Source organism: Armigeres subalbatus, chromosome 2 (assembly GCF_024139115.2).
Source record: "Armigeres subalbatus isolate Guangzhou_Male chromosome 2, GZ_Asu_2, whole genome shotgun sequence".
NCBI classification, from domain to species: Eukaryota; Metazoa; Arthropoda; class Insecta; order Diptera; family Culicidae; genus Armigeres; species Armigeres subalbatus.
In genome coordinates, this window is record NC_085140.1 from 117,945,426 (window position 1) to 117,972,249 (window position 26,824).

General features: G+C 35.4%; 1 protein-coding gene across 1 annotated transcript; it reads left to right on the plus strand.

Annotated features, from left to right (window-relative positions):
* Positions 1 to 345: 345 nt before the first annotated feature.
* On the plus strand, positions 346 to 15,479 carry LOC134210720 (TBC1 domain family member 9). Its single transcript, XM_062686960.1, has 13 exons — positions 346 to 552; positions 969 to 1,144; positions 2,213 to 3,036; positions 3,099 to 3,247; positions 3,308 to 3,413; positions 3,509 to 4,180; positions 4,238 to 4,393; positions 4,448 to 4,611; positions 4,669 to 4,933; positions 4,999 to 5,213; positions 14,078 to 14,610; positions 14,672 to 14,769; positions 14,832 to 15,479. Exons 1-13 carry the CDS (start codon positions 509 to 511, stop codon positions 15,069 to 15,071), a joined length of 3,642 nt encoding a protein of 1,213 aa, XP_062542944.1. The 5' UTR covers positions 346 to 508; the 3' UTR covers positions 15,072 to 15,479.
* Positions 15,480 to 26,824: the final 11,345 nt, after the last annotated feature.

Genomic DNA, 26,824 nt, shown 5'->3' on the forward strand with positions numbered 1-26,824 from the left:
TTGTAATATTCATATACCTAGTTTACATATAGTGATCGCTGAATTTATAAGTAAGTAATACAATTGTATTTTATATTCGCTGGCTTATTGAATGTCTTCAAGTGTCTTCAAATAAGTAGGTAAGTCTTCATATATTTTGAAAAGTCTTCAAAATGTCTTCACGAAATAAATGTCTTCACAGAGATTCAAATGTCTTCAAATTGAAGACATGTCTTCAAATCTGGCATCTCTGATCCCGACCCGGTTTGTTTGTTTACCTTCTAATTTTAAAATCTTTGCTCTGTTTGCCCATCATCGCCATCATCGTCATCATCAGCTGTGGGAAGCGAGAGAGAAAAGACAAAACGTCAAAAATTATCAACAAACACCATCTCGTCGTTTTCTCGATAGGAGTTCAATCTTGTATTTTTTTTAAAGTGATTAAAATGCTAATATACTCATAACATAGTGAGAAAAACTAGCTGATTACAATTGTAGTTGATTCCCGATTCGGAAAATACACGCCAACATGTGGATACCTCCGCGGGAATGTGCTATGCCGTTCGCATTGTGGTAAGTGCAGATCATTTTCATGCTGTATTAGGGTAAGACACCCAGAAATCGCCCTCCCCCCAGTTTTCGCCCACCTATTTTAAAATCTTCATTTCTCGAAAACTAGTTGTTGCAAACAGTTAAAGTTCAGGTTTTTTCGTGATTGATTGATGCTTGTATGGGAAACCCTTAACTGTAACTGTTTTCAACAACTAGTTTACGAGAAATGAAGATTTTAAAATGGGTGGGCGAAAACTGGGGGGAGGGCGATTTCTGGGTGTCTTACCCTATATGCACCCGATGGCATCAGCGATTATCGATCTTTGTGTTCTACTTTCACGGGGTATGGTGCGACGAGGATTGATTTTTTTTTTGCCTTGATCTGTGCTTCGGTTTACGATTTTTATGTCATTATGATGGGGCTTTTCCGGTTCTAGGGTCACCGAGAGTACGTTGACCACCTCGAACTACTTCCTGCTGCAACACCGAAAAGGCCATGGCAGCCAGCGAGGATTTTCGTCGATGCTGGTGGGAACGTTGGACAATGTTTTGGACACGAAGCCATCGCCCTATCGGATCTTGCATGTACAACCATCGACGGGGCTGTATTATGGTGAGTGAGCAACGGTCTGTAAGTGAAAGTTAATTGAATGGAGTGTGGGGGGTCTATGCAGTATTAGTACTTGACCAGTTTTCTGGCTCGGTAATTAGAGTTCAAAGTAATGCATTATTTGAGAAGAAGATGAACTGTAATATGATTCCGGGGGAATTTATCCGACAATTAATATTTTTTGCTTGAAGAACTGTGAGCGTTATCACATACAAAGCAACAAAAAATATGAATTTAACAACAACCTACCAGCAGTAGTGTTTGTATCTGGTGAAATGGAAGCACAGACAGATAACAGATCAATGATAAAAGTGAGTCACTTTATTTTCTACTGCGTTGTTACCATTTTATGATTAGTTGTGATGATTTTTTCTGAACGACTTCATTTTACGCTCTACATATACACATTCTAGCTTATCAGATGGGCGTCAAACAAAAGTGAAAAATTATTCTTATCATCATAATTAGTTTCCTATTATAAAATCTTCTTACTCATATCAAGCTCTTGAACGAAAAAGGGCCCAAGTTGTTAGAGAGATAACAATAAAAGCTAACGTTCTGAGTTTAGAACATTTCAGTTTCTGAGAAAATAAAACTCAAACAAAAATGATGGCTTTTGTTACTCTGTTACTCTTGCCTTTATTTATGAAATGGCATCCTCGCTTGGCTCGCGTGTCTTCCATTCTTGTTCACGTACAAATCACTTTCGAACAAAGTTATTTAGGATTTTCGTTTTGATTTAAAAAAAAAAAAAAAAAAAAAATGAAAAATTGTTCGAAATGTTCATTCAAAACCAAAAAATCGAAATATTCAAGTGAAATTTTCTTAAACGAGTGAATTTCTGCACTATCTTTTCTGGTTCAATTATTGAACATATTCTTCATAATTTTTAAACGCAATGATATATTACCTTTATAAATTCAATACTGATCAGCAAGGCTTTGTTGGGTATGGGTGTCTGAGCGTCATATAAAAAGTTCGGTACAACTTTTTATACGAGAAAGGCAAAACATGTCCAGATGTTACATTACAGTACTTGTCTATCAATTAATTTTATTTTCTGTAACGCAGAAATCGCTTCGGATATCACACTGGAAGCGATTCTCAAGGATTGGGAATGGCTCTCCAAGAACCTGTTCCGAGTGATCAACGAAATGGAAACCGAAGAGGAAATCACCAACTTTACCATCTGCAAAATCCAATCCCTGTTGGCTCATAATTCCCGCACCACGGAGGAAATGGTGGACCCGAGCAGTTTCCAGGTCGTGGTCAACAAGTTTCGGGACAAGTTCAAAATGCCCGAGGACGAGAAGCTAGTCAGCTACTACTCGTGCAGTTACATCAAACGGGTACCCCGGCAGGGCCAGATGTACCTGTCTCTGAACCACCTCTGCTTCTATTCGTACATTTTCGGTGCGGAGAGCAAGCTCAGGTTTCGCTACAACGAGCTGACCGATATCAAAAAGTCCGGGACGATGATCACAATCAAGACATCGCAGAGCAAGGAATACACGTTTGCGTTCCTATATCCGCCTGGGGAGGTGTACAATCTGATTGAACAGCTGAGCAAAATCACAATGCAGAAGTTGATCCAGGACCCGGATCGGCCTATTGTTGACCATGATCCGGTGGTGGGTCGTAAGGCGGAGAAAAATGTCGGCTTCAAAACGGTGCTGTTGCGGGATTTGACGACCCGGCAGTGGTCAGATGAGTATCGAGCGCATTTTCGGCTGCCGGCATCGGAAATACTGGACGGGCGGATCACGAGCTCGCTGTGGACGCCTTACACCAAGAAACACGCCAATGGGATGATTTATTTGTCGCAAGGTTATTTGTGTTTCAGGAGTGACGTCTACGATCTGGTTGGGCTTGTTATTCCTTTGAATAAGATTGTGGTGAGTATTTTGATCTGGGAATGGAAAATTGTAGCCAGGTTAACTGTTGACTATTTTTTCAGAGCGTGGAGAAAAAGGAAGAAAATTACGATCGGTTCAGTAATCGTATCATTGTGACTACATCGGATGCCAATATATTCCTGTTTTCACACATTTTGGATCGTGATTTCCTGATTGGCAGAATCTCAGATTTGTTGTCAAAGACAGTCACGTGAGTTCTATAATAGTACGGGTATTAGCCATTCTCTATATTACTGTTGTTTTATTTCAGTCCAACCAAACCGATAGACGATATTGATTGGACGAAGCAAGAACCGTTGATGCATCTTTTCAAGGATCCGGATAACAAAGCCTTCGATGATCTGCAGGCTGAAAAGGTTTGTTCTGTTTCAAGGTTTAATACTTCATTACCATTAGACAAAGTAGCACTTTAATTGCTGATTGATCGAGCAAATTATTTCTTATTTTCCAGCTCAAGAAGTGGGACGACCATTTCTCCATCTACGGTCGAGGAATTTCGATGTTCCGAACGACGGAAACCATCAATCTGGTGATTGACGGCATTCCCGACCATCTGCGTCGCGAAGTGTGGATGATATTCTCCGGTGCCATTCACATGAAGCTGGCCAACCCAGGCCTCTACAAGGACTTGGTCCAGCGTGCCAAGGACAATCCATCGTCGTCGACGTTCGAAGAAATCGAGCGGGACCTCCACCGGTCGCTGCCCGAACATCCGGCATTCCAGACGAACATCGGCATCATGGCTCTGAGGCGGGTTCTGCAGGCCTATGCTCTGCGCAATCCGGAAATTGGGTACTGTCAGGCGATGAACATCGTCTCGTCGGTGTTTCTCATCTACTGCGACGAGGAGGACGCATTTTGGATACTGACCTGCATGTGCGAATCGCTGCTGCCGGATTACTACAACGACAAGGTGGTAGGAGCGCAGATCGATCAGGGCTTGCTGGACGAGCTGATCGCAAGCCACATACCGGCTTTGCAAGTGAAGCTGGCCACCTTGGGCATGATCCGCATGATTTCACTGTCCTGGTTCTTGACCATTTTCCTCAGCGTTATGCCGTACGAGAGTGCGCTGCACATAATTGACTGCTTCCTTTGTGACGGGGCAAAAGTGATATTCATAGTAGGTTAAACCGAAATCTTGTTGCTATTAGTTTTACGAACGATGTCTTCCTCACAGGTAGCTTTAAAAATCCTGGAATGGAACCAGGAGAAACTTTTAAACTGTAACGACGATGGCGAAGCCATGCAACTGTTGTCCAGCTATCTGATAGGAATTTACAATGACGACCCGCAACAACTCAAATCGTTGGACAAGGAACGAATTCAGTCGAGGGTAATCAAAATTCAGCGTATTTTTTTTTGATTCTCACAAAAAACTTCTTTTCAGAGTCAATCAGTGCAGACACTGATTTATGAAGCATATATGCGATTTGGAAAAGCAATAACTTCACAGAAGATAGAAGAGTTAAGAAACAAACATAGGCGAATAACCGTGCATCAGTTGGAGAAAGATCTGGAAAATAGCTTCGTTAAGAACTTCAAAGAGAATGGGTGAGTCTCCATCGCCTTTCCTCAAAGTTCCCTTCCAGAACATTATCCTATTTCCAGTTATTTCGACGCCGAAGAACTGCGCATGCTGCTCTGCTACACCAAGGACGAGAAGCAGAATCTCAAAAATTCTAGTCGCCAGTCGTCGGTGGCCGGCAGCGAACCGGTCTACGATGCAGCCGTCCTGTACGACGCCAAGAAACGATTCCGGGACAGTCGGTACGACTGCTTCCGGGTGGATTTTGAAACGTTCCGGAAGCTATTTGTGGATCTGACGCCGTGGGGTCACGTCCAGACCATTGACGTGGCGGAGAAATTGTTTAGGGTGAGGTTTTTCGTTTTAATCCTTTGGAAACGTTCCACCTGACGGTTTTCCTTTTCAAACTTAAGCTAATGGACAAACAGGTCGTTGGATATCTGGAATTCAAGCAGCTGATTTTTGCGCTGGGAATTATTTGCTCAAAACGTGCCACCGAGAAATTGAAACTGCTTTACATTCTGCATTTGCCGCCGCTGCTATCGACGAAGGAGATTGAGAGCAGCAGTCAGACGGATTTGAAGGATTCCGACACGGAGGTGGCAACAGAGGCGGAGAGTTTCTTTAGGTGAGTAATCACACCCACATCTAATCCAAATCCAAATCCAATCCAAATGCAATGCGCATCCAATCCAAATCCAATCCAAAATCCAATCCAAATCCAATCCAAATCTAATCCAAATCCAATCCAAATCAAAATCCAAATCCAATCCAAATCGAATCCAAATCCATTCCAAATCCATTCCAAATCCAATCCAAATCCAATCCGAATTCCACCCAAACCATTCCAAACCAATCCAAATCGAACCGAATTCACTCCAAATCCAATCCAAACCAACCAAACCAACCAAACCAATCCAACCAATCCAAACCAACCAAACCAACCAACCAATCCAACCAATCCAAACCAATCCAAACCAATCCAAACCAATCCAATCCAAACCAACCAAACCAATCCAAACCAATCCAAACCAATCCAAACCAACCAAACCAACCAAACCAACCAAACCAATCCAAACCAACCAAACCAATCCAAACCAAACCAATCCAAACCAATCCAAACCAATCCAAACCAATCCAAACCAACCAAACCAACCAAACCAATCCAAACCAATCCAAACCAATCCAAACCAACCAAACCAACCAAACCAATCCAAACCAACCAAACCAATCCAAACCAATCCAAACCAATCCAAACCAACCAAACCAAACCAATCCAAACCAATCCAAACCAACCAAACCAATCCAAACCAATCCAAACCAATCCAAACCAATCCAAACCAATCCAAACCAATCCAAACCAATCCAAACCAATCCAAACCAACCAAACCAATCCAAACCAATCCAAACCAATCCAAACCAATCCAAACCAATCCAAACCAATCCAAACCAACCAAACCAATCCAAACCAATCCAAACCAACCAAACCAATCCAAACCAATCCAAACCAATCCAAACCAATCCAAACCAATCCAAACCAATCCAAACCAATCCAAACCAATCCAAACCAACCAAACCAACCAAACCAATCCAAACCAATCCAAACCAAACCAAACCAATCCAAACGCAAACCAATCCAAACCAATCCAAACCAATCAAAACCAAATCGAATCCAAACCATTCCAACCAATCCAAATCGAACCGAACCAATCCAAACCAATCCAAACCAATCCAAACCAATCCAAATCCAATCCAAACCAAGCCAAACCAATCCAAACCAATCCAAACCAATCCAAACCAATCCAAACCAATCCAAACCAATCCAAACCAATCCAAACCAATCCAAACCAATCCAAACCAATCCAAACCAACCAAACCAATCCAAACCAATCCAAACCAATCCAAACCAATCCAAACCAATCCAAACCAATCCAAACCAATCCAAACCAATCCAAACCAATCCAAACCAACCAAACCAATCCAAATCAAACCAAACCAATCCAAATCGAATCCAAACCATCCGAACCAATCCAATCCAAACCAATCCAAACCAACCAAACCAATCCAAACCAATCCAAACCAACCAAACCAATCCAAACCAATCCAAACCAATCCAAACCAATCCAAACCAATCCAAACCAACCAAACCAATCCAAACCAATCCAAACCAATCCAAACCAACCAAACCAATCCAAACCAACCAAACCAATCCAAACCAATCCAAACCAATCCAAACCAATCCAAACCAATCCAAACCAATCCAAACCAATCCAAACCAATCCAAACCAACCAAACCAATCCAAACCAATCCAAACCAATCCAAACCAATCCAAACCAATCCAAACCAATCCAAACCAATCCAAACCAATCCAAACCAACCAAACCAATCCAAACCAACCAAACCAACCAAACCAATCCAAACCAATCCAAACCAATCCAAACCAATCCAAACCAACCAAACCAATCCAAACCAATCCAAACCAATCCAAACCAATCCAAACCAATCCAAACCAACCAAACCAATCCAAACCAATCCAAACCAACCAAACCAATCCAAACCAACCAAACCAACCCAAACCAATCCAAACCAATCCAAACCAACCAAACCAATCCAAACCAATCCAAACCAATCCAAACCAATCCAAACCAATCCAAACCAACCAAACCAATCCAAACCAATCCAAACCAATCCAAACCAACCAAACCAATCCAAACCAATCCAAACCAACCAATCCAAATGCAACCAATCAAACCAAACCAATCCAAATCGAATCCAAACCATTCCAAACCATCCAAACCAATCCAACCAATCCAAACCGAACCGAACCGAACCAAACCAATCCAAACCAATCCAAACCAATCCAAACCAATCCAAACCAATCCAAACCAATCCAAACCAATCCAAACCAATCCAAACCAATCCAAATCCAATCCAAACCAATCCAAACCAATCCAAACCAATCCAAACCAATCCAAACCAATCCAAACCAATCCAAACCAATCCAAACCAACCAAACCAATCCAAACCAATCCAAACCAATCCAAACCAATCCAAACCAATCAAATCCAATCCAAACCAATCCAAACCAATCCAATCCAACCAATCCAACCAATCCAAACCAATCCAAACCAATCCAAACCAATCCAAACCAACCAAACCAATCCAAACCAATCCAAACCAATCCAAACCAATCCAAACCAATCCAACCAATCCAAACCAATCCAAACCAATCCAACCAAACCAATCCAAACCAATCCAAACCAATCCAAACCAACCAAACCAATCCAAACCAATCCAAACCAATCCAAACCAATCCAAACCAATCCAAACCAATCCAAACCAATCCAAACCAATCCAAACCAATCCAAACCAATCCAAACCAATCCAAACCAATCCAAACCAATCCAAACCAATCCAAACCAATCCAAACCAATCCAAACCAATCCAAACCAATCCAAACCAATCCAAACCAACCAAACCAATCCAAACCAATCCAAACCAATCCAAACCAACCAAACCAATCCAAACCAATCCAAACCAACCAAACCAATCCAAACCAATCCAAACCAACCAAACCAATCCAAACCAATCCAAACCAATCCAAACCAATCCAAACCAATCCAAACCAATCCAAACCAACCAAACCAATCCAAACCAATCCAAACCAATCCAAACCAATCCAAACCAATCCAACCAAACCAATCCAAACCAACCAAACCAATCCAAACCAATCCAAACCAATCCAAACCAATCCAAACCAATCCAAACCAATCCAAACCAATCCAAACCAATCCAAACCAATCCAAACCAATCCAAACCAACCAAACCAATCCAAACCAATCCAAACCAATCCAAACCAATCCAAACCAATCCAAACCAATCCAAACCAATCCAAACCAATCCAAACCAATCCAAACCAATCCAAACCAATCCAAACCAATCCAAACCAACCAAACCAATCCAAACCAATCCAATCCAAACCAATCCAAACCAATCCAAACCAACCAAACCAATCCAAACCAATCCAAACCAATCCAAACCAATCCAAACCAATCCAAACCAAATCCAAACCAAACCAAACCAAACCAACCAAACGCAAACCAATCCAAACCAATCAAACCAAACCAATCCAAACCGAATCCAAACCATTCCAAGTCCAATCCAAACCGAACCGAACCAATCCAAACCAATCCAAACCAACCAAACCAATCCAAACCAATCCAAACCAATCCAAACCAATCCAAACCAACCAATCCAAACCAATCCAAACCAAGCCAAACCAACCAAACCAATCCAAACCAATCCAAACCAATCCAAACCAATCCAAACCAATCCAAACCAATCCAAACCAATCCAAACCAATCCAAACCAACCAAACCAATCCAAACCAATCCAAACCAATCCAAACCAATCCAAACCAATCCAAACCAATCCAAACCAATCCAAATCAAAACCAAACCAATCCAAATCGAATCCAACCATTCCGAATCCAATCCAACCAATCCAAATCGAACCGAATTCACCCAACCAATCCAAACCAATCCAAATGCAACCAATCAAACCAAACCAATCCAAATCGAACCAAACCATTCCAAACCATTCCAACCAATCCAAACCGAACCGAATTCACCCAAACCAATCCAAACCAATCCAAACCAACCAAACCAATCAAACCAATCAAAACCAATCCAAACCAATCCAGATCCAATCCAAACCAATCCAAACCAATCCAAACCAATCCAAACCAATCCAAACCAATCCAAACCAATCCAAACCAATCCAAACCAATCCAAACCAATCCAAACCAATCCAAACCAATCCAAACCAACCAAACCAATCCAAACCAATCCAAACCAATCCAAACCAATCCAAACCAATCCAAACCAACCAAACCAATCCAAACCAATCCAAACCAATCCAAACCAATCCAAACCAATCCAAACCAATCCAAACCAATCCAAACCAATCCAAACCAACCAAACCAATCCAAACCAATCCCAAACCAACCAAACCAATCCAAACCAATCCAAACCAACCAAACCAATCCAAACCAATCCAAACCAATCCAAACCAATCCAAACCAATCCAAACCAATCCAAACCAATCCAAACCAATCCAAACCAACCAAACCAATCCAAACCAACCAAACCAATCCAAACCAATCCAAACCAATCCAAACCAATCCAAACCAATCCAAACCAATCCAAACCAATCCAAACCAATCCAAACCAATCCAAACCAATCCAAACCAATCCAAACCAATCCAAACCAATCCAAACCAATCCAAACCAATCCAAACCAATCCAAACCAACCAAACCAATCCAAACCAATCCAAACCAACCAAACCAATCCAAACCAATCCAAACCAATCCAAACCAATCCAAACCAAACCAATCCAAACCAATCCAAACCAATCCAAACCAATCCAAACCAATCCAAACCAATCCAAACCAACCAAACCAATCCAAACCAATCCAAACCAATCCAAACCAATCCAAACCAATCCAAACCAAACCAATCCAAACCAACCAAACCAATCCAAACCAATCCAAACCAATCCAAACCAATCCAAACCAATCCAAACCAATCCAAACCAATCCAAACCAATCCAAACCAATCCAAACCAATCCAAACCAATCCAAACCAATCCAAACCAAACCAATCCAAACCAATCCAAACCAATCCCAAACCAATCCAAACCAATCCAACCAATCCAAACCAACCAAACCAACCAAACCAATCCAAACCAAACCAAACCAAATCCAATCCAAACGCAAACCAATCCAAACCAATCAAAATCCAAACCAATCCAAATCGAATCCAACCATTCCAAGTCCAATCCAAACCGAACCGAACCAATCCAAACCAATCCAAACCAATCCAAACCAATCCAAACCAATCCAAACCAATCCAAACCAATCCAAACCAATCCAAACCAAGCCAAACCAATCCAAACCAACCAAACCAACCAAACCAATCCAAACCAATCCAAACCAATCCAACCAATCCAAACCAATCCAAACCAATCCAAACCAATCCAAACCAATCCAAACCAATCCAAACCAATCCAAACCAATCCAAACCAATCCAAACCAATCCAAATCAAAACCAAACCAATCCAAATCGAATCCAAACCATCCGAATCCAACCAATCCAAACCAATCCAAATCGAACCGAATTCACCCAAACCAATCCAAACCAATCCAAAATGCAAACCAATCAAACCAAACCAATCCAAATCGAATCCAAACCATTCCAACCATTCCAAACCAATCCAAATCGAATCCGAATTCACCCAAACCAATCCAAACCAATCCAAACCAATCCAAACCAATCAAACCAACCAAATCAAACCAATCCAAACCAATCCAGATCCAATCCAAACCAACCAAACCAATCCAAACCAATCCAAACCAATCCAAACCAACCAAACCAACCAAACCAATCCAAACCAATCCAAACCAATCCAAACCAATCCAAACCAACCAAACCAATCCAAACCAATCCAAACCAATCCAAACCAACCAAACCAATCCAAACCAATCCAACCAACCAAACCAACCAAACCAATCCAAACCAACCAAACCAACCAAACCAATCCAAACCAACCAAACCAATCCAAACCAATCCAAACCAATCCAAACCAATCCAAACCAATCCAAACCAATCCAAACCAATCCAAACCAATCCAAACCAACCAAACCAATCCAAACCAATCCAAACCAATCCAAACCAACCAAACCAATCCAAACCAATCCAAACCAACCAAACCAACCAAACCAATCCAAACCAACCAAACCAACCAAACCAATCCAAACCAATCCAAACCAATCCAAACCAATCCAAACCAATCCAAACCAATCCAAACCAACCAAACCAATCCAAACCAATCCAAACCAATCCAAACCAACCAAACCAATCCAAACCAATCCAAACCAACCAAACCAATCCAAACCAATCCAAACCAATCCAAACCAACCAAACCAACCAAACCAATCCAAACCAACCAAACCAACCAAACCAATCCAAACCAATCCAAACCAATCCAAACCAATCCAAACCAATCCAAACCAACCAAACCAATCCAACCAATCCAAACCAATCCAAACCAATCCAAACCAATCCAAACCAATCCAAACCAACCAAACCAACCAAACCAATCCAAACCAACCAAACCAATCCAAACCAATCCAAACCAATCCAAACCAATCCAAACCAACCAAACCAATCCAAACCAATCCAAACCAATCCAAACCATTCCAAATCGAATCCAACCAATCCAAACCAATCCAAACCAATCCAAACCAATCCAAACCAATCCCAATCTAATCCAAATTCAATCCAAATTACACAACCAATCCGAATCATATCCAAATTAAATCCAAACACAATCCAAACCAATTCAAATCCATACCAAAACCAATCCAAACCGATCGAGCCAAACACAACCTGAATCCAATCCAACCAAACTTAATCCAAACACAATCCAAATTCAATCAAAATCCAATCGAAATCTAATACAATCCAAACCAACCAAACCAAACCAAACCAATCCAAACCAATCCAAACCAATCCAAACCAATCCAAACCAATCCAAACCAATCCAAACCAATCCAAACCAATCCAAACCAACCAAACCAATCCAAACCAATCCAAACCAATCCAAACCAATCCAAACCAACCAAACCAATCCAAACCAATCCAAACCAATCCAAACCAATCCAAACCAATCCAAACCAATCCAAACCAATCCAAACCAATCCAAACCAATCCAAACCAATCCAAACCAATCCAAACCAACCAAACCAATCCAAACCAATCCAAACCAACCAAACCAATCCAAACCAATCCAAACCAATCCAAACCAATCCAAACCAATCCAAACCAATCCAAACCATCCAAACCAATCCAAACCAATCCAAACCAATCCAAATCGAACCAAACCAATCCAAACCAATCCAAACCAATCCTAATCCAATCCAAACCAATCCAAACCAATCCAAACCAATCCAAATTCAATCCAAATTCACAAATTACAACCAATCCGAATCATATCCAAATTAAACCAAACAATCCAAACCAATTCAAATCCATACCAAAACCAATTCAAACCGATCGAGCCCAACACAATTTGAATCCAATCCAATTCAAACTTAATCCAAATACAATCCAAATTCAATCAAAATCCAATCGAAATCTAATACAATCCAAATCCAATTCATACCAAATCCAAATCCAATCCAAATCCAATCCAAATCCAATCCAAACCAACCAAACCAATCCAAACCAATCCAAACCAATCCAAACCAATCCAAACCAATCCAAACCAATCCAAACCAATCCAAACCAATCCAAACCAATCCAAACCAATCCAAACCAATCCAAACCAATCCAAACCAATCCAACCAATCCAAACCAATCCAAATCCAATCCAAATCCAATCCAAATCGAATCCAAATCCAATCCAAATCCAATCCAAATCCAATCCAAATCCAATCCAAATCCAATCCAAATCCAATCCAAATCTAATCCAAATTCAATCCAAATTCATTACAAATCCAATCCGAATCATATCCAAATTAAATTCAAATACAATCCAAATCCAATTCAAATCCATACCAAAACCAATTCAAATCCGATCGAGCCCAACACAATTTGAATCCAATCCAATTCAAACTTAATCCAAATACAATCCAAATTCAATCAAAATCCAATCGAAATCTAATACAATCCAAATCCAATTCAAACCAAATCCAAATCCAATCCAAATCCAATCCAAATCCAATCCAAATCCAATCCAAATCCAGATACGATCCAGATACAATCAAGAATAAATCCAAATCCAATTATTGTGTAATCCAAATTCAATCCAAATCCAATCAATTTCCAATCTAAATCGTTCCCAAAACCAATCCAAATCTAGTCGAAATCTAATCCAAATCCATTCCAAATCCAATCCACATCCAAATCTAATCTAAGTCCAATCCGTTTCCAATCCAAATACGATCGTAATTCAAATCCAAATCCTTTTCTAAAATGAAACCAAATCCAATTTATATCAAATTCAAATCCAAACTAAATCCAATTCAAATCAAATTCAAATCCATTCCAAAACCAATTTAAATACGATCAAAACCCATCACAATTTGATTCCCATCCAAATCCTTTTCAAATTCAATCCAAGTCCAATCCAACGTAATTCATTCCAAATTCAATTCAAATCCAATCCAATCAAAACTTAATCCAAAATCCAATCCAAGTACAATGTAACTTCAATCCAAATCCAATTCAAATTCAATCCAAGTCGAATCCAAGTTCAATTCAAATCCAATCCAAATTTAATCCTAATCTAATCTATTTTTAATCATAATCCAATTAAAATCCTTTATAAAACGAATCCAAATCCAATTCAACGGCGGAATATTTTGAGTTGTTAATAGTTGCTTTTTTCTAACACATCCGGAATTCTGGTATCATTTTTCCATCTCAGCGATAACCCTATTGAAACGATCAAGTCCCTACCGTCACCGATCGACATCAGTCTGGAAGCTACGGACGTGGAAAATCTCTCGCTGTCACACTTCAACGCCGGGACGCCGAACCTATCGATTGACGAGTCATCCACCAACGCCGAAACGTCATCGATTTTCTACGTCGATCTACCCGGCAGTTCCGGTTTGGGTGCCGCTTCCGGAAGCAACGCCGATCGGGCCTCCACGAGCAATGCCAACCTGGGCGAAGGCGAATCCTACGGTTCGCGATCGGACCTCAGCGATCTGGGCTTCAACCGGATCAGCTTCGAAGATGCCAGCAGCAGTACGACGACCAACGGACGGCGGAGGCACGGCAATGAGTCGAGGAGTATCAGCAGTCTGCGGATATTCCTCGACGAACCGGATTCGAACTTCACGAACAAAACCATTCCCAACATGACGCAGAAGAACTTCATGGTGCTGTGGACTACGCTGCTGGAGATTCTGAACAAGGGCAGGAGAGTGGCCGACAGTGAAGTGCAGCAAGCTTGTAAGTTACCGTCAGTATGCTAATCATCCCGGATGTCTTCAAAACTGGTCTTCTCTTTCAGATATCAAACTAATCGAGCTGGGTAAATTTGCATTAATCGACAAAAGTGATGATAGCATCGATAGTTTAACTCAGTTTTCATTCCCGAATCAAAGCGAGGTAAGTGTTCTAATGGCACATGTGATGATAAAATCCCTCATACATTTTTTTTTCGTTTGCAGACGGATCCAAATGGAAACCCATCTGGTTCCAACGCAGCGGAGTCGTCGTCAACTTCCACGCCGAAGCATCACTCGTCAGAGGATCGCTCATCGGATGATGACGGATGGGAGATTACGCTAAATCAGTTCATCGCAACGACGGTCTCGGTCGGATCCATCGAAGAGCATTTCACGCAATCGTTTTCTATCAATTCAAGGGTGGAAATGCTTCAGAAGAATCGACGGAAGTGCAAAAGTTAGAAAGGTAGGCTTGAGCTTGTCCGCGCGTAGGTGGAATATACGTAACCGAAGGAATGGCTAAGTGGGCTTGTAATCGGCGGCTTGTTCTTCTGCTTCAGTTTGGAATTCGGCAAAGTGCTCTTGCGTAAAGATGGCTCCTATTGAATATATTGTAATCAGCTGCGATATTGTACAAAAAAAGAAAGCAACATGATAATATTTACATTATACAACACACACACACTAACGTAGAACTCAATATCCCCAGCATCAAAAGGGGACAAGACAATTACTAAATAATCGGTCCGTAAAGTGTACCTTTTAAATTCGAACACACAAATATTCTTGTAATCATCGTGCGGCATATTATTGTTATGGTTTATATCAGAGATGATTACCGATTATAGTTGAAGCCATATTTTTAACGTATCTATTAACCTTTGTTCTTGTTGAATCCGAAAGCCGATAGCACGTTTTAACACATGCTGTGAGTAATTTTGTAATCTTGCTTATTTCTAGCCGAATGTTATAAAACATTGCACATTAAGGTTATTGAAAACTACACTGGTCGACGGTAAATTTGTTTTCGCGTTGCTCATGTTTTGTATTGTAGTTCTCGATCTCTAAAATCGACTGGTTACTTGATTGATTTTTTTTTTCGAAATTATTTGGTCACAAAGTAGAAAAGGGCTCATCACTTTGTGGGATTCCTTACAGCACGAGAAATAAAGAACTTTGATAAAAATGAACTTGTTTATTTCCGCACCCGATTCAAACTGAAAAACATGGAAAGGTACAGTACTGTATATTTGCATCTCTTTTCTCACGGCGATCCAAAACGCCGGGGGGTGTTCGAATGTATGACTACCTTTGCAGCGGCACCACATAGCCCCCCCCAGTTACACCAGAAATCGGACCCTGTGTCCTGATGGTGTAATTTTGGTCTTTTCATTTGATATTAAACTTTCCTCTTCATCACATATGTACGCTGGCTTGATCCGGTCGATAGAAATTCGCTGAATTTTGGAGTTGATTCTTATATCCATGTATTTGTCGTGACGCTCGATAACTTCGAAGGGGCCTTCGTATGGCTGAACTAATGGCTTTTTCACAGCATCAATCCGGACGAAAACATGACTGCATTTTGAAAGGTCACGGCGATCCAAAACGCCGGGGGGTGTTCGAATGTATGACTACCTTTGCAGCGGCACCACAACTTCAATGGCGTTGAAGTCACTTACATGCAGGGATGGGAAAAATCAAATTTTCCAATAATTGAGGATGAGCAACACTCTCATGCAATCACATATCCAAATTATCAATTGATAAAAAACTCGCTAGCGACGCGAGTGAGATTTAAACACTTACCGTTACTTATTGAACTTATTTCTCTACATAACACTAAAAACATAATGCCAAACATCAGATTGAATTCATTATTGACATTAAATTTTGTATTGGTAAGGTTTACATTTAATTGATATTTTTTTGTTTATTATCAATCAATTCCAAAATTTGAAAAGTTATCGCCGAGTCCTCTACAGACACGAAACCTGGACGATGCTTGTGGAGGACTAACGCGCACTTGGGGTTTTCGAAAGTAAAGTGCTGCGTACCATCTATGGTGGGGTGCAGATGGCGGACGGTACGTGGAGGAGGCGAATGAACCGGGTATCCTACGAAAGGCTAAATACTCATAAGGCTGAAATCCCGAGAGGCTGAAATTGATGGGATGAAATGAATCCCAACCAATAACCATACGATATATTATACCAACTATGTTGAGTGGTTAGATAGTGAACAATGAATAGAGAATGATGAATAAAGAATAAAGAATGAAGAATAAAGAATAAAGACTAAAGACTAAAAGCTAAAGACTAAAGACTAAAGCAGGGTGTCGACTACCTGGAAAAACCTGGAAAGTCAGGGAATTTCATTTTGGACCTGGAATATCAGGGAAAGTCAGGGAAATTTGATTGAGGTCAAGAAAAAAAATCACAAAACCCAATATTGAAAATTGATAGTGATTTTTTTTTTAATTCGAGCGTTATACTAAACTAAGGATACTTATGACAATCAAACTCTGAACCAATTTTAATCCATTGAAAAAGGACCAATAAAGGTACTGAAACGACGCGTCGAATCAGAATTAATATAACTGCTGGTCATCAGACTGGATAGACGAAAAACAATACTCCACGAGCAGGAGAAATTACCGCAATAAAACCTTATTCCTTTATTGATACCATACTCTGTTATGAACTAGCCTTGCATAAGAGGTAACATACCAAAAAATAATACTAAAAGCTAATATGCAAAATACTTTAGGCATAACATGCTTAGGTATTTCAATACCAAACTAATAATATTTTGTGATGCGTTTGGTTTGGAAACAGACGTCTCACTGTGAACAAAATGCAATCAAAATCATCGTCACGGAATCATTATCGCGCAATGCTAAATTCACTGTAAGTGGACAAGCGGCAACCAGATGGCGGTAGTGTGCAAACGTCAAACACAAGCGAATCCGATGGAAGCGCTATTGGTGGTCGATTGACCACCTACAAAAAAATTAATTTACCGTTAAAAAGGTGAACACAGGAACATATGTTGAGTGAGACGTCTGTTTCTCTGTGACCTAAGCAATAGGGTGGTTCAAAAAATCGATTTCGCTCCACAGTGCTCATCTGATTCTTTACCATGTTCTGAGGGTCCTCTGAAAATTTGAGCTCATTTGGATTAAAACTGATTTAGCACAAGCCGTTTCAAGTTTGCATGCAAATTAGTATGGGGAAATTTATTTTTTCATTATACTGTTAATGACGTTTCCCCATTAAGTGCAGGTTAAAAGAAAACCTACATAGCTAAAAGGGATACTCAACAGCTTTCACCCAACGAAAACCGCATGTTGATTAATCGTCCCAATAATTAATAATCGATTTTAAGACAGGTTGCGAATCTTTAGTCATGATCATAAAACTTTATTGAGGGCATCACTGAAATGTGCAGTGCAACATAGTAGCCCGAATTTGTGTCTGCTATCTTTCGCGCCACGATCAGCAATGTTGCCTGTTGATGAGTTATGCATTTAGCTCCAGAAAACCACGGTATAGATTAAATTCGATTACTAATTATTGGAACGATTAATTAAGACGCGGTTTTCACTGAGTGAAAGCTGTTGAGTATTCCTTTTAGCTATGTAGGTTTTCTTTTAACATGCGCTTGATGGGGAAGCGTCATTAACAGTATAATGAAAAAATAAATTTCCCCATACTAATTTGCATGCAAACTTGCAACGGCTTGTGCTAAATCAGTTTTAATCCAAATGAGCTCAAATTTTCAGAGGACACTCAGAACATGGTAAAGAATCAGATGAGCACTGTGGAGCAAAATCGATTTTTTGAACCACCCTACTAAGCATGTTATGGGGTTATGGCTAAAGTATTTTGCAAATTATTTTTTGGTATTATTGTTTGGTATTTTACCTTAGCCCTCCTTAGCCGTGCGGTAAAACGCGTGGCTACAAAGCAAGACCATGCTGAGGGTGGCTGGGTTCGATTCCCGGTGCCGGTCTAGGCAATTTTCGGATTGGAAATTGTCTCGACTTCCCTGGGCATAAAAGTATCATCGTGTTAGCCTCATGATATACGAATGCAAAAATGGTCACCTGGCTTAGAAACCTCGCAGTTAATAACCGCTTAATGAACACTAAGCTGCGAGGCGGCTCTGTCCCAGTGTGGGGATGTAATGCCAATAAGAAGAAGATTTTACCTCTGATGCCAGCCTAGTTCATACCAATTTCTGTTATCGAGGTCGTCGCTTCTGCTCGGGTCCGAGGCAGCTACAGTCGACAACCACCTCCACTATCAAGCTATAAAGCTTATTTTTTGTGTGGCCGTTGGCAGTCTCTAGACTCAGAGTCTATTCCGAGCTCTTTTCATGTCTTCCATGGTAATCGAGTTTGTTTCTATTAATCACTAAACAATAGTAGAGTTTCCAAAGCAATGTTGCTTAAATGGTCACTGTTGAGACCTGATCCAAATAGTTCCCTTTCATATTTAAGATTAGGGTTTCTTACCCCATTTCCGGCCTAACATGCGTACGACTGCATTATTTAATTTATATTTATGACAGAAAGCAACTTTTCCTGAATTTTGTGGGCCGTGTAATACTGCAATGGGGTTCTTACTTACTTGATACTTGATGGGCTACAGCTCTTCGATGAACCTACGCCGAATGGAGTATCCTTCTCCACTGGACTTGATCCTGGACCAATCGCTTCCAGTCGCCCTGAACATTGAGCGCCCTCAGGTCCTCTTCAACTGCAAAAAGCCATCGTGTACGCGGCCTTCCACGAAGCCCGCGGCCTCTTCCGGGTTAAATATTATATTCGCTTGACGTTCTTCCGGCATACGAAAAATGGACACGCCCACCGTAGTCTGCCGTGTTGTATAAGTTTAACAATATCCAGCCCTTCATACACCTGGTACAACTCGTGATTCATGCGACGCCGACAGATACCGTTCTCATGTTTACCGCCGAGTATTGTCCGCAAACGACTACGACAAACGAAACACTACGAAAGCTCTCCGCTCAGCCTACTTTAACGTCCATGTTTCATGGCCGTATAAAGCCACTGGAAGTATGCAGCGAATTTTGTCATCATTTGCAGACTACGGGACATAAGCTGGTTATGAAGTCTGTAATAAGCCATATTTGCAGCTGCAATACGCCTTTTCACCTCGCGAACATCGTTTGAAAAAGCTTTTATATGCTCTAAATTAACGAGGTGTAGCACGTATTTCAGTCACAGCGATTGCTTTTCCGGCATACTTCAATTCAATTTCCGGCATAAGCGATTTTTACTCAATCTCTCAACATCTTAATCTCTCATTCTCTCTCGGGACGATAGAAAATGCGACGTAAACAAAAATATACACGTTCCACGACAAGGTACCATCTGATTATTTGTAATAATTTTTAATTAGTCGAGTAAATATATTCACTCATCCAAATTCCTTCCAAATACTTAAAAACAATATTGTTTTCACTTTTTGAAATAGAGAGGATTTGAAACAACATGACACCGGCAACGTATTAGGCAGTTTTCCTCTTAACGATGAAGAATTATTTTCATACTAAGAAGGCCTTTTGGCAGCACGGTGCGGCTAGAAGTTCTTGGGTCGAGGAGATTTTTTGTTCGGTTTGACGATACATTTTTAAATGTATTCTAATATGTTTATATAAGTTCTAGCGATACGAACAAATAGGAAAGATTGAAGTGCGCGAGTTTAGCATTATTTGTGTGGTGATTAACAGCTTTAAGCAATGATTTTTTTTTTTTTTTTGGTCTTGGAGTTCTAGCATTGTTTTATTTATAGAAAGAGTTTTTCGAAGAACTCGTAAAAATATGTTAGTAGATTCCTTTGCATATTTTTTATATGAATCCCTGCAGACCTAACAGCTTTAAGCAATGATTGTATCGAGCAATGTGACGATTTTCAGGTAGGTGTTTATTTGAAGATTTGAAGATAGGTAAAGTGGAAAGAATCACTCCCGCTCAATGGTATTGCAACCAAGAGCGAAAGTTTGAAACCTACATTTTTACTTTCTATAATTGGATCAATTAATTAAACCACATTAAACGTTTCTTGATACTCCATAATTATGCTCGGACGCAAGAGGAGGATGATGTTGTTGTCAATGGTAATGTTTCAGTTTTACATTCGCTGCTTTTGATGTTTATAAAACAATTTTATCAGGAAATATTCTGGTTGATCTTTGAGAATTTTGTCCAGAAATTACTTCAGAATTCTAACTGAAACATAAAAAAAAGCTGTCTCGATAGTTTTTATCCTGGAGCTCCTCGATGGATGTTCAGTAGATTTTTTCAAAAGCTCCGCTCCAAAAACTTGGTATGGTAGTTACTCAAATTTGAATAGAATGTCTTCGTGAAGGGATTCACATAAAAAATATGCAAAGGAATCTTTTAACATATTTTTACGAGTTATTCAAAAAACTCTTTCTATAAATAAAACAATGCTGGAACTCCAAGACCATTTTTGAAAAATCAACTAAAAATCGATAAAATCGATATCGATAATAATCGATAAAATAAATAGAGTAGGTGTAGCTCCCCTAGCATTTGAGACTAGTTATGCCCCTTCTTAAAAAAAAACCACCTAATTTTTTTGTATAGTTTTCCATTTTCCAAGTAGTGCAGTGGTTAGAATGTTTTGCTGGGCTTACTATAATTGCTGCAAAGATTTATGTGATCTTTTAGGGATTGCATTCATGGTTATCTGGAGAATTGCAAGCAGTCCTTAACTATTTTTAAAGGTCCATAAACTCCACAGAAAGTGTATAAACATACTTTCGAGTATACTTGAGAGGCAATGGAGGTTTCTAAATGTTCACGAAAATACCTAATCCGTAAGATTTTTCAACGGCATTAGAAGGATTTCTAAAAGTTTGCACGATGGTTTGGAAAGAGTTCAAAAGTTCAAAAGTCGTGTCAAAAGATACATTTCCAGAAAGATAATGAAAATTTCAACGATTTGAAGAAGTCCGTCAGTAGTATTGGAGGTCTGTTGCGACTCCAGGGAGTCCGTGAGAATTCCCAATGGTGAATGAAGGCCCCAGTAAACTTATAACATTAATTGGAGCCAATTTGTGAAAGATGTGAATTATGAAAATATTTCAGGAGTTCTGCGCATTAACTTGAATCTTTATGAACGACCAGAATCGTCTACGATATTCTCCAAATCCTTAATGTTCTGTTCCAAGAGGTGATTAGGCTTCCAATAGCTCAGGAACTTATATGGACTTCAAGGGTTTATACATGCAGAGATTTTTATGCGCTTCTAAGAAATAAAAAAACATTTTTCATACCTAGAGTTTTTCCAGGAATGGTCTGGAAAGTCAGGGAATTTTATTTTCAAATTTGAGTCGACACCCTGTAAAGACTAAAGACTAAAGACTAAAGAATAAAGAATAAAGAATAAAGAATAAAGAATAAAGAATAAAGAATAAAGAATAAAGAATAAAGAATAAAGAATAAAGAATAAAGAATAAAGAATAAAGAATAAAGAATAAAGAATAAAGAATAAAGAATAAAGAATAAAGAATAAAGAATAAAGAATAAAGAATAAAGAATAAAGAATAAAGAATAAAGAATAAAGAATAAAGAATAAAGAATAAAGAATAAAAGAATAAAGAATAAAAGAATAAAGAATAAAGAATAAAGAATAAAAGAATAAAAGAATAAAGAATAAAGAATAAAGAATAAAGAATAAAAGAATAAAGAATAAAGAATAAAGAATAAAGAATAAAAGAATAAAGAATAAAGAATAAAGAATAAAGAATAAAGAATAAAAGAATAAAAGAATAAAGAATAAAGAATAAAGAATAAAAGAATAAAGAATAAAGAATAAAAGAATAAAGAATAAAGAATAAAGAATAAAGAATAAAGAATAAAAGAATAAAGAATAAAGAATAAAGAATAAAGAATAAAGAATAAAGAATAAAGAATAAAAGAATAAAGAATAAAGAATAAAGAATAAAGAATAAAGAATAAAGAATAAAGAATAAAAGAATAAAGAATAAAGAATAAAGAATAAAGAATAAAGAATAAAGAATAAAAGAATAAAAGAATAAAGAATAAAGAATAAAGAATAAAAGAATAAAGAATAAAAGAATAAAGAATAAAGAATAAAGAATAAAGAATAAAAGAATAAAAGAATAAAGAATAAAGAATAAAGAATAAAGAATAAAGAATAAAAGAATAAAAGAATAAAGAATAAAGAATAAAGAATAAAGAATAAAAGAATAAAGAATAAAGAATAAAGAATAAAGAATAAAGAATAAAGAATAAAAGAATAAAGAATAAAGAACAAAGAATAAAGAATAAAGAATAAAAGAATAAAGAATAAAAGAATAAAGAATAAAGAATAAAGAATAAAAGAATAAAGAATAAAGAATAAAGAATAAAGAATAAAGAATAAAGAATAAAAGAATAAAAGAATAAAGAATAAAGAATAAAAAGAATAAAGAATAAAGAATAAAGAATAAAGAATAAAGAATAAAGAATAAAGAATAAAGAATAAAGAATAAAGAATAAAGAATAAAGAATAAAGAATAAAGAATAAAGAATAAAGAATAAAGAATAAAGAATAAAGAATAAAGAATAAAGAATAAAGAATAAAGAATAAAAGAATAAAGAATAAAAGAATAAAGAATAAAGAATAAAGAATAAAGAATAAAGAATAAAGAATAAAGAATAAAAGAATAAAGAATAAAGAATAAAGAATAAAAGAATAAAGAATAAAGAATAAAAGAATAAAGAATAAAGAATAAAGAATAAAAGAATAAAAGAATAAAGAATAAAGAATAAAGAATAAAAGAATAAAGAATAAAGAATAAAGAATAAAGAATAAAGAATAAAGAATAAAGAATAAAGAATAAAGAATAAAAGAATAAAGAATAAAAGAATAAAAGAATAAAGAATAAAGAATAAAGAATAAAAGAATAAAGAATAAAGAATAAAGAATAAAGAATAAAGAATAAAAGAATAAAAGAATAAAGAATAAAGAATAAAGAATAAAGAATAAAGAATAAAGAATAAAGAATAAAGAATAAAGAATAAAGAATAAAGAATAAAGAATAAAGAATAAAGAATAAAGAATAAAGAATAAAGAATAAAGAATAAAGAATAAAGAATAAAGAATAAAAGAATAAAGAATAAAGAATAAAAGAATAAAGAATAAAGAATAAAGAATAAAAGAATAAAGAATAAAGAATAAAGAATAAAAGAATAAAGAATAAAGAATAAAGAATAAAGAATAAAAGAATAAAGAATAAAGAATAAAGAATAAAGAATAAAAGAATAAAGAATAAAAGAATAAAGAATAAAGAATAAAGAATAAAGAATAAAGAATAAAGAATAAAGAATAAAGAATAAAGAATAAAAGAATAAAGAATAAAGAATAAAGAATAAAGAATAAAGAATAAAGAATAAAGAATAAAGAATAAAGAATAAAAGAATAAAGAATAAAGAATAAAGAATAAAGAATAAAGAATAAAGAATAAAAGAATAAAGAATAAAAGAATAAAGAATAAAGAATAAAGAATAAAGAATAAAGAATAAAGAATAAAGAATAAAGAATAAAAGAATAAAGAATAAAGAATAAAGAATAAAAGAATAAAGAATAAAAGAATAAAGAATAAAGAATAAAGAATAAAGAATAAAGAATAAAGAATAAAGAATAAAGAATAAAGAATAAAGAATAAAGAATAAAAGAATAAAGAATAAAGAATAAAGAATAAAGAATAAAGAATAAAAGAATAAAGAATAAAAGAATAAAGAATAAAGAATAAAGAATAAAGAATAAAGAATAAAGAATAAAGAATAAAGAATAAAGAATAAAGAATAAAGAATAAAGAATAAAGAATAAAGAATAAAAGAATAAAGAATAAAGAATAAAGAATAAAGAATAAAAGAATAAAGAATAAAGAATAAAAGAATAAAGAATAAAGAATAAAGAATAAAAGAATAAAGAATAAAGAATAAAGAATAAAGAATAAAGAATAAAGAATAAAGAATAAAGAATAAAGAATAAAAGAATAAAGAATAAAGAATAAAGAATAAAGAATAAAAGAATAAAGAATAAAAGAATAAAGAATAAAGAATAAAGAAAGAAAAGAATAAAGAATAAAGAATAAAGAATAAAGAATAAAGAATAAAGAATAAAAGAATAAAGAATAAAGAATAAAGAATAAAGAATAAAGAATAAAGAATAAAGAATAAAGAATAAAAGAATAAAGAATAAAGAATAAAGAATAAAGAATAAAGAATAAAGAATAAAAGAATAAAAGAATAAAGAATAAAGAATAAAAGAATAAAGAATAAAGAATAAAAGAATAAAGAATAAAAGAATAAAGAATAAAAGAATAAAGAATAAAGAATAAAGAATAAAAGAATAAAGAATAAAGAATAAAGAATAAAGAATAAAGAATAAAGAATAAAAGAATAAAGAATAAAAGAATAAAGAATAAAGAATAAAAGAATAAAGAATAAAGAATAAAGAATAAAGAATAAAGAATAAAGAATAAAGAATAAAGATAAAGAATAAAGAATAAAGAATAAAGAATAAAGAATAAAAGAATAAAGAATAAAAGAATAAAGAATAAAGAATAAAAGAATAAAGAATAAAGAATAAAGAATAAAGAATAAAGAATAAAGAATAAAGAATAAAGAATAAAGAATAAAGAATAAAAGAATAAAGAATAAAGAATAAAAGAATAAAGAATAAAGAATAAAAGAATAAAGAATAAAAGAATAAAGAATAAAGAATAAAGAATAAAGAATAAAGAATAAAAGAAAAGAATAAAGAATAAAAGAATAAAGAATAAAGAATAAAGAATAAAGAATAAAGAATAAAGAATAAAGAATAAAGAATAAAAGAATAAAGAATAAAGAATAAAGAATAAAAGAATAAAGAATAAAGAATAAAGAATAAAAGAATAAAGAATAAAGAATAAAGAATAAAGAATAAAGAATAAAGAATAAAAGAATAAAGAATAAAAGAATAAAGAATAAAGAATAAAGAATAAAGAATAAAGAATAAAGAATAAAGAATAAAGAATAAAGAATAAAGAATAAAGAATAAAGAATAAAGAATAAAGAATAAAGAATAAAAGAATAAAGAATAAAGAATAAAGAACAAAGAATAAAGAATAAAAGAATAAAGAATAAAGAATAAAAGAATAAAGAATAAAGAATAAAGAATAAAGAATAAAGAATAAAGAATAAAGAATAAAGAATAAAGAATAAAAGAATAAAGAATAAAGAATAAAGAATAAAGAATAAAGAATAAAGAATAAAGAATAAAGAATAAAGAATAAAGAATAAAGAATAAAGAATAAAGAATAAAGAATAAAGAATAAAGAATAAAAGAATAAAGAATAAAGAATAAAGAATAATAAAATAATAAAAAACAAAGAATAAAGAATAAAAAACAAAAAATAAAGAATAAAGAATGAAGAATAAAGATTAAAGAATTAAGAATAAAGAATAAAAGAATAAAGAATAAAGAATAAAAGAATAAAGAATAAAGAATAAAGAATAAAGAATAAAGAATAAAAGAATAAAGAATAAAAGAATAAAGAATAAAGAATAAAGAATAAAGAATAAAGAATAAAGAATAAAGAATAAAGAATAAAGAATAAAGAATAAAAGAATAAAGAATAAAGAATAAAGAATAAAGAATAAAAGAATAAAGAATAAAGAATAAAGAATAAAGAATAAAGAATAAAGAATAAAGAATAAAGAATAAAGAATAAAGAATAAAAGAATAAAGAATAAAGAATAAAAGAATAAAGAATAAAGAATAAAGAATAAAGAATAAAGAATAAAGAATAAAGAATAAAGAATAAAGAATAAAGAATAAAGAATAAAGAATAAAAGAATAAAGAATAAAGAATAAAGAATAAAGAATAAAGAATAAAGAATAAAGAATAAAGAATAAAAGAATAAAGAATAAAGAATAAAAGAATAAAGAATAAAGAATAAAGAATAAAGAATAAAGAATAAAGAATAAAGAATAAAGAATAAAAGAATAAAAGGATAAAGAATAAAGAATAAAGAATAAAGAATAAAGAATAAAGGATAAAGAATAAAGAATAAAGAATAAAGAATAAAGAATAAAGAATAAAGAATAAAGAATAAAGAATAAAGAATAAAGAATAAAGAATAAAGAATAAAGAATAAAGAATAA

Bases quoted from the DNA above. Each gene is read 5' to 3' on its own strand.
- LOC134210720 (XM_062686960.1), top strand. From the start codon at position 509: ATGTGGATACCTCCGCGGGAATGTGCTATGCCGTTCGCATTGTG. The intron at 5,214-14,077 runs GTGAGTAATCAC...TTTCCATCTCAG, and splicing joins GAGGCGGAGAGTTTCTTTAG to CGATAACCCTATTGAAACGA. The intron at 14,611-14,671 runs GTAAGTTACCGT...CTTCTCTTTCAG, and splicing joins CAGTGAAGTGCAGCAAGCTT to ATATCAAACTAATCGAGCTG.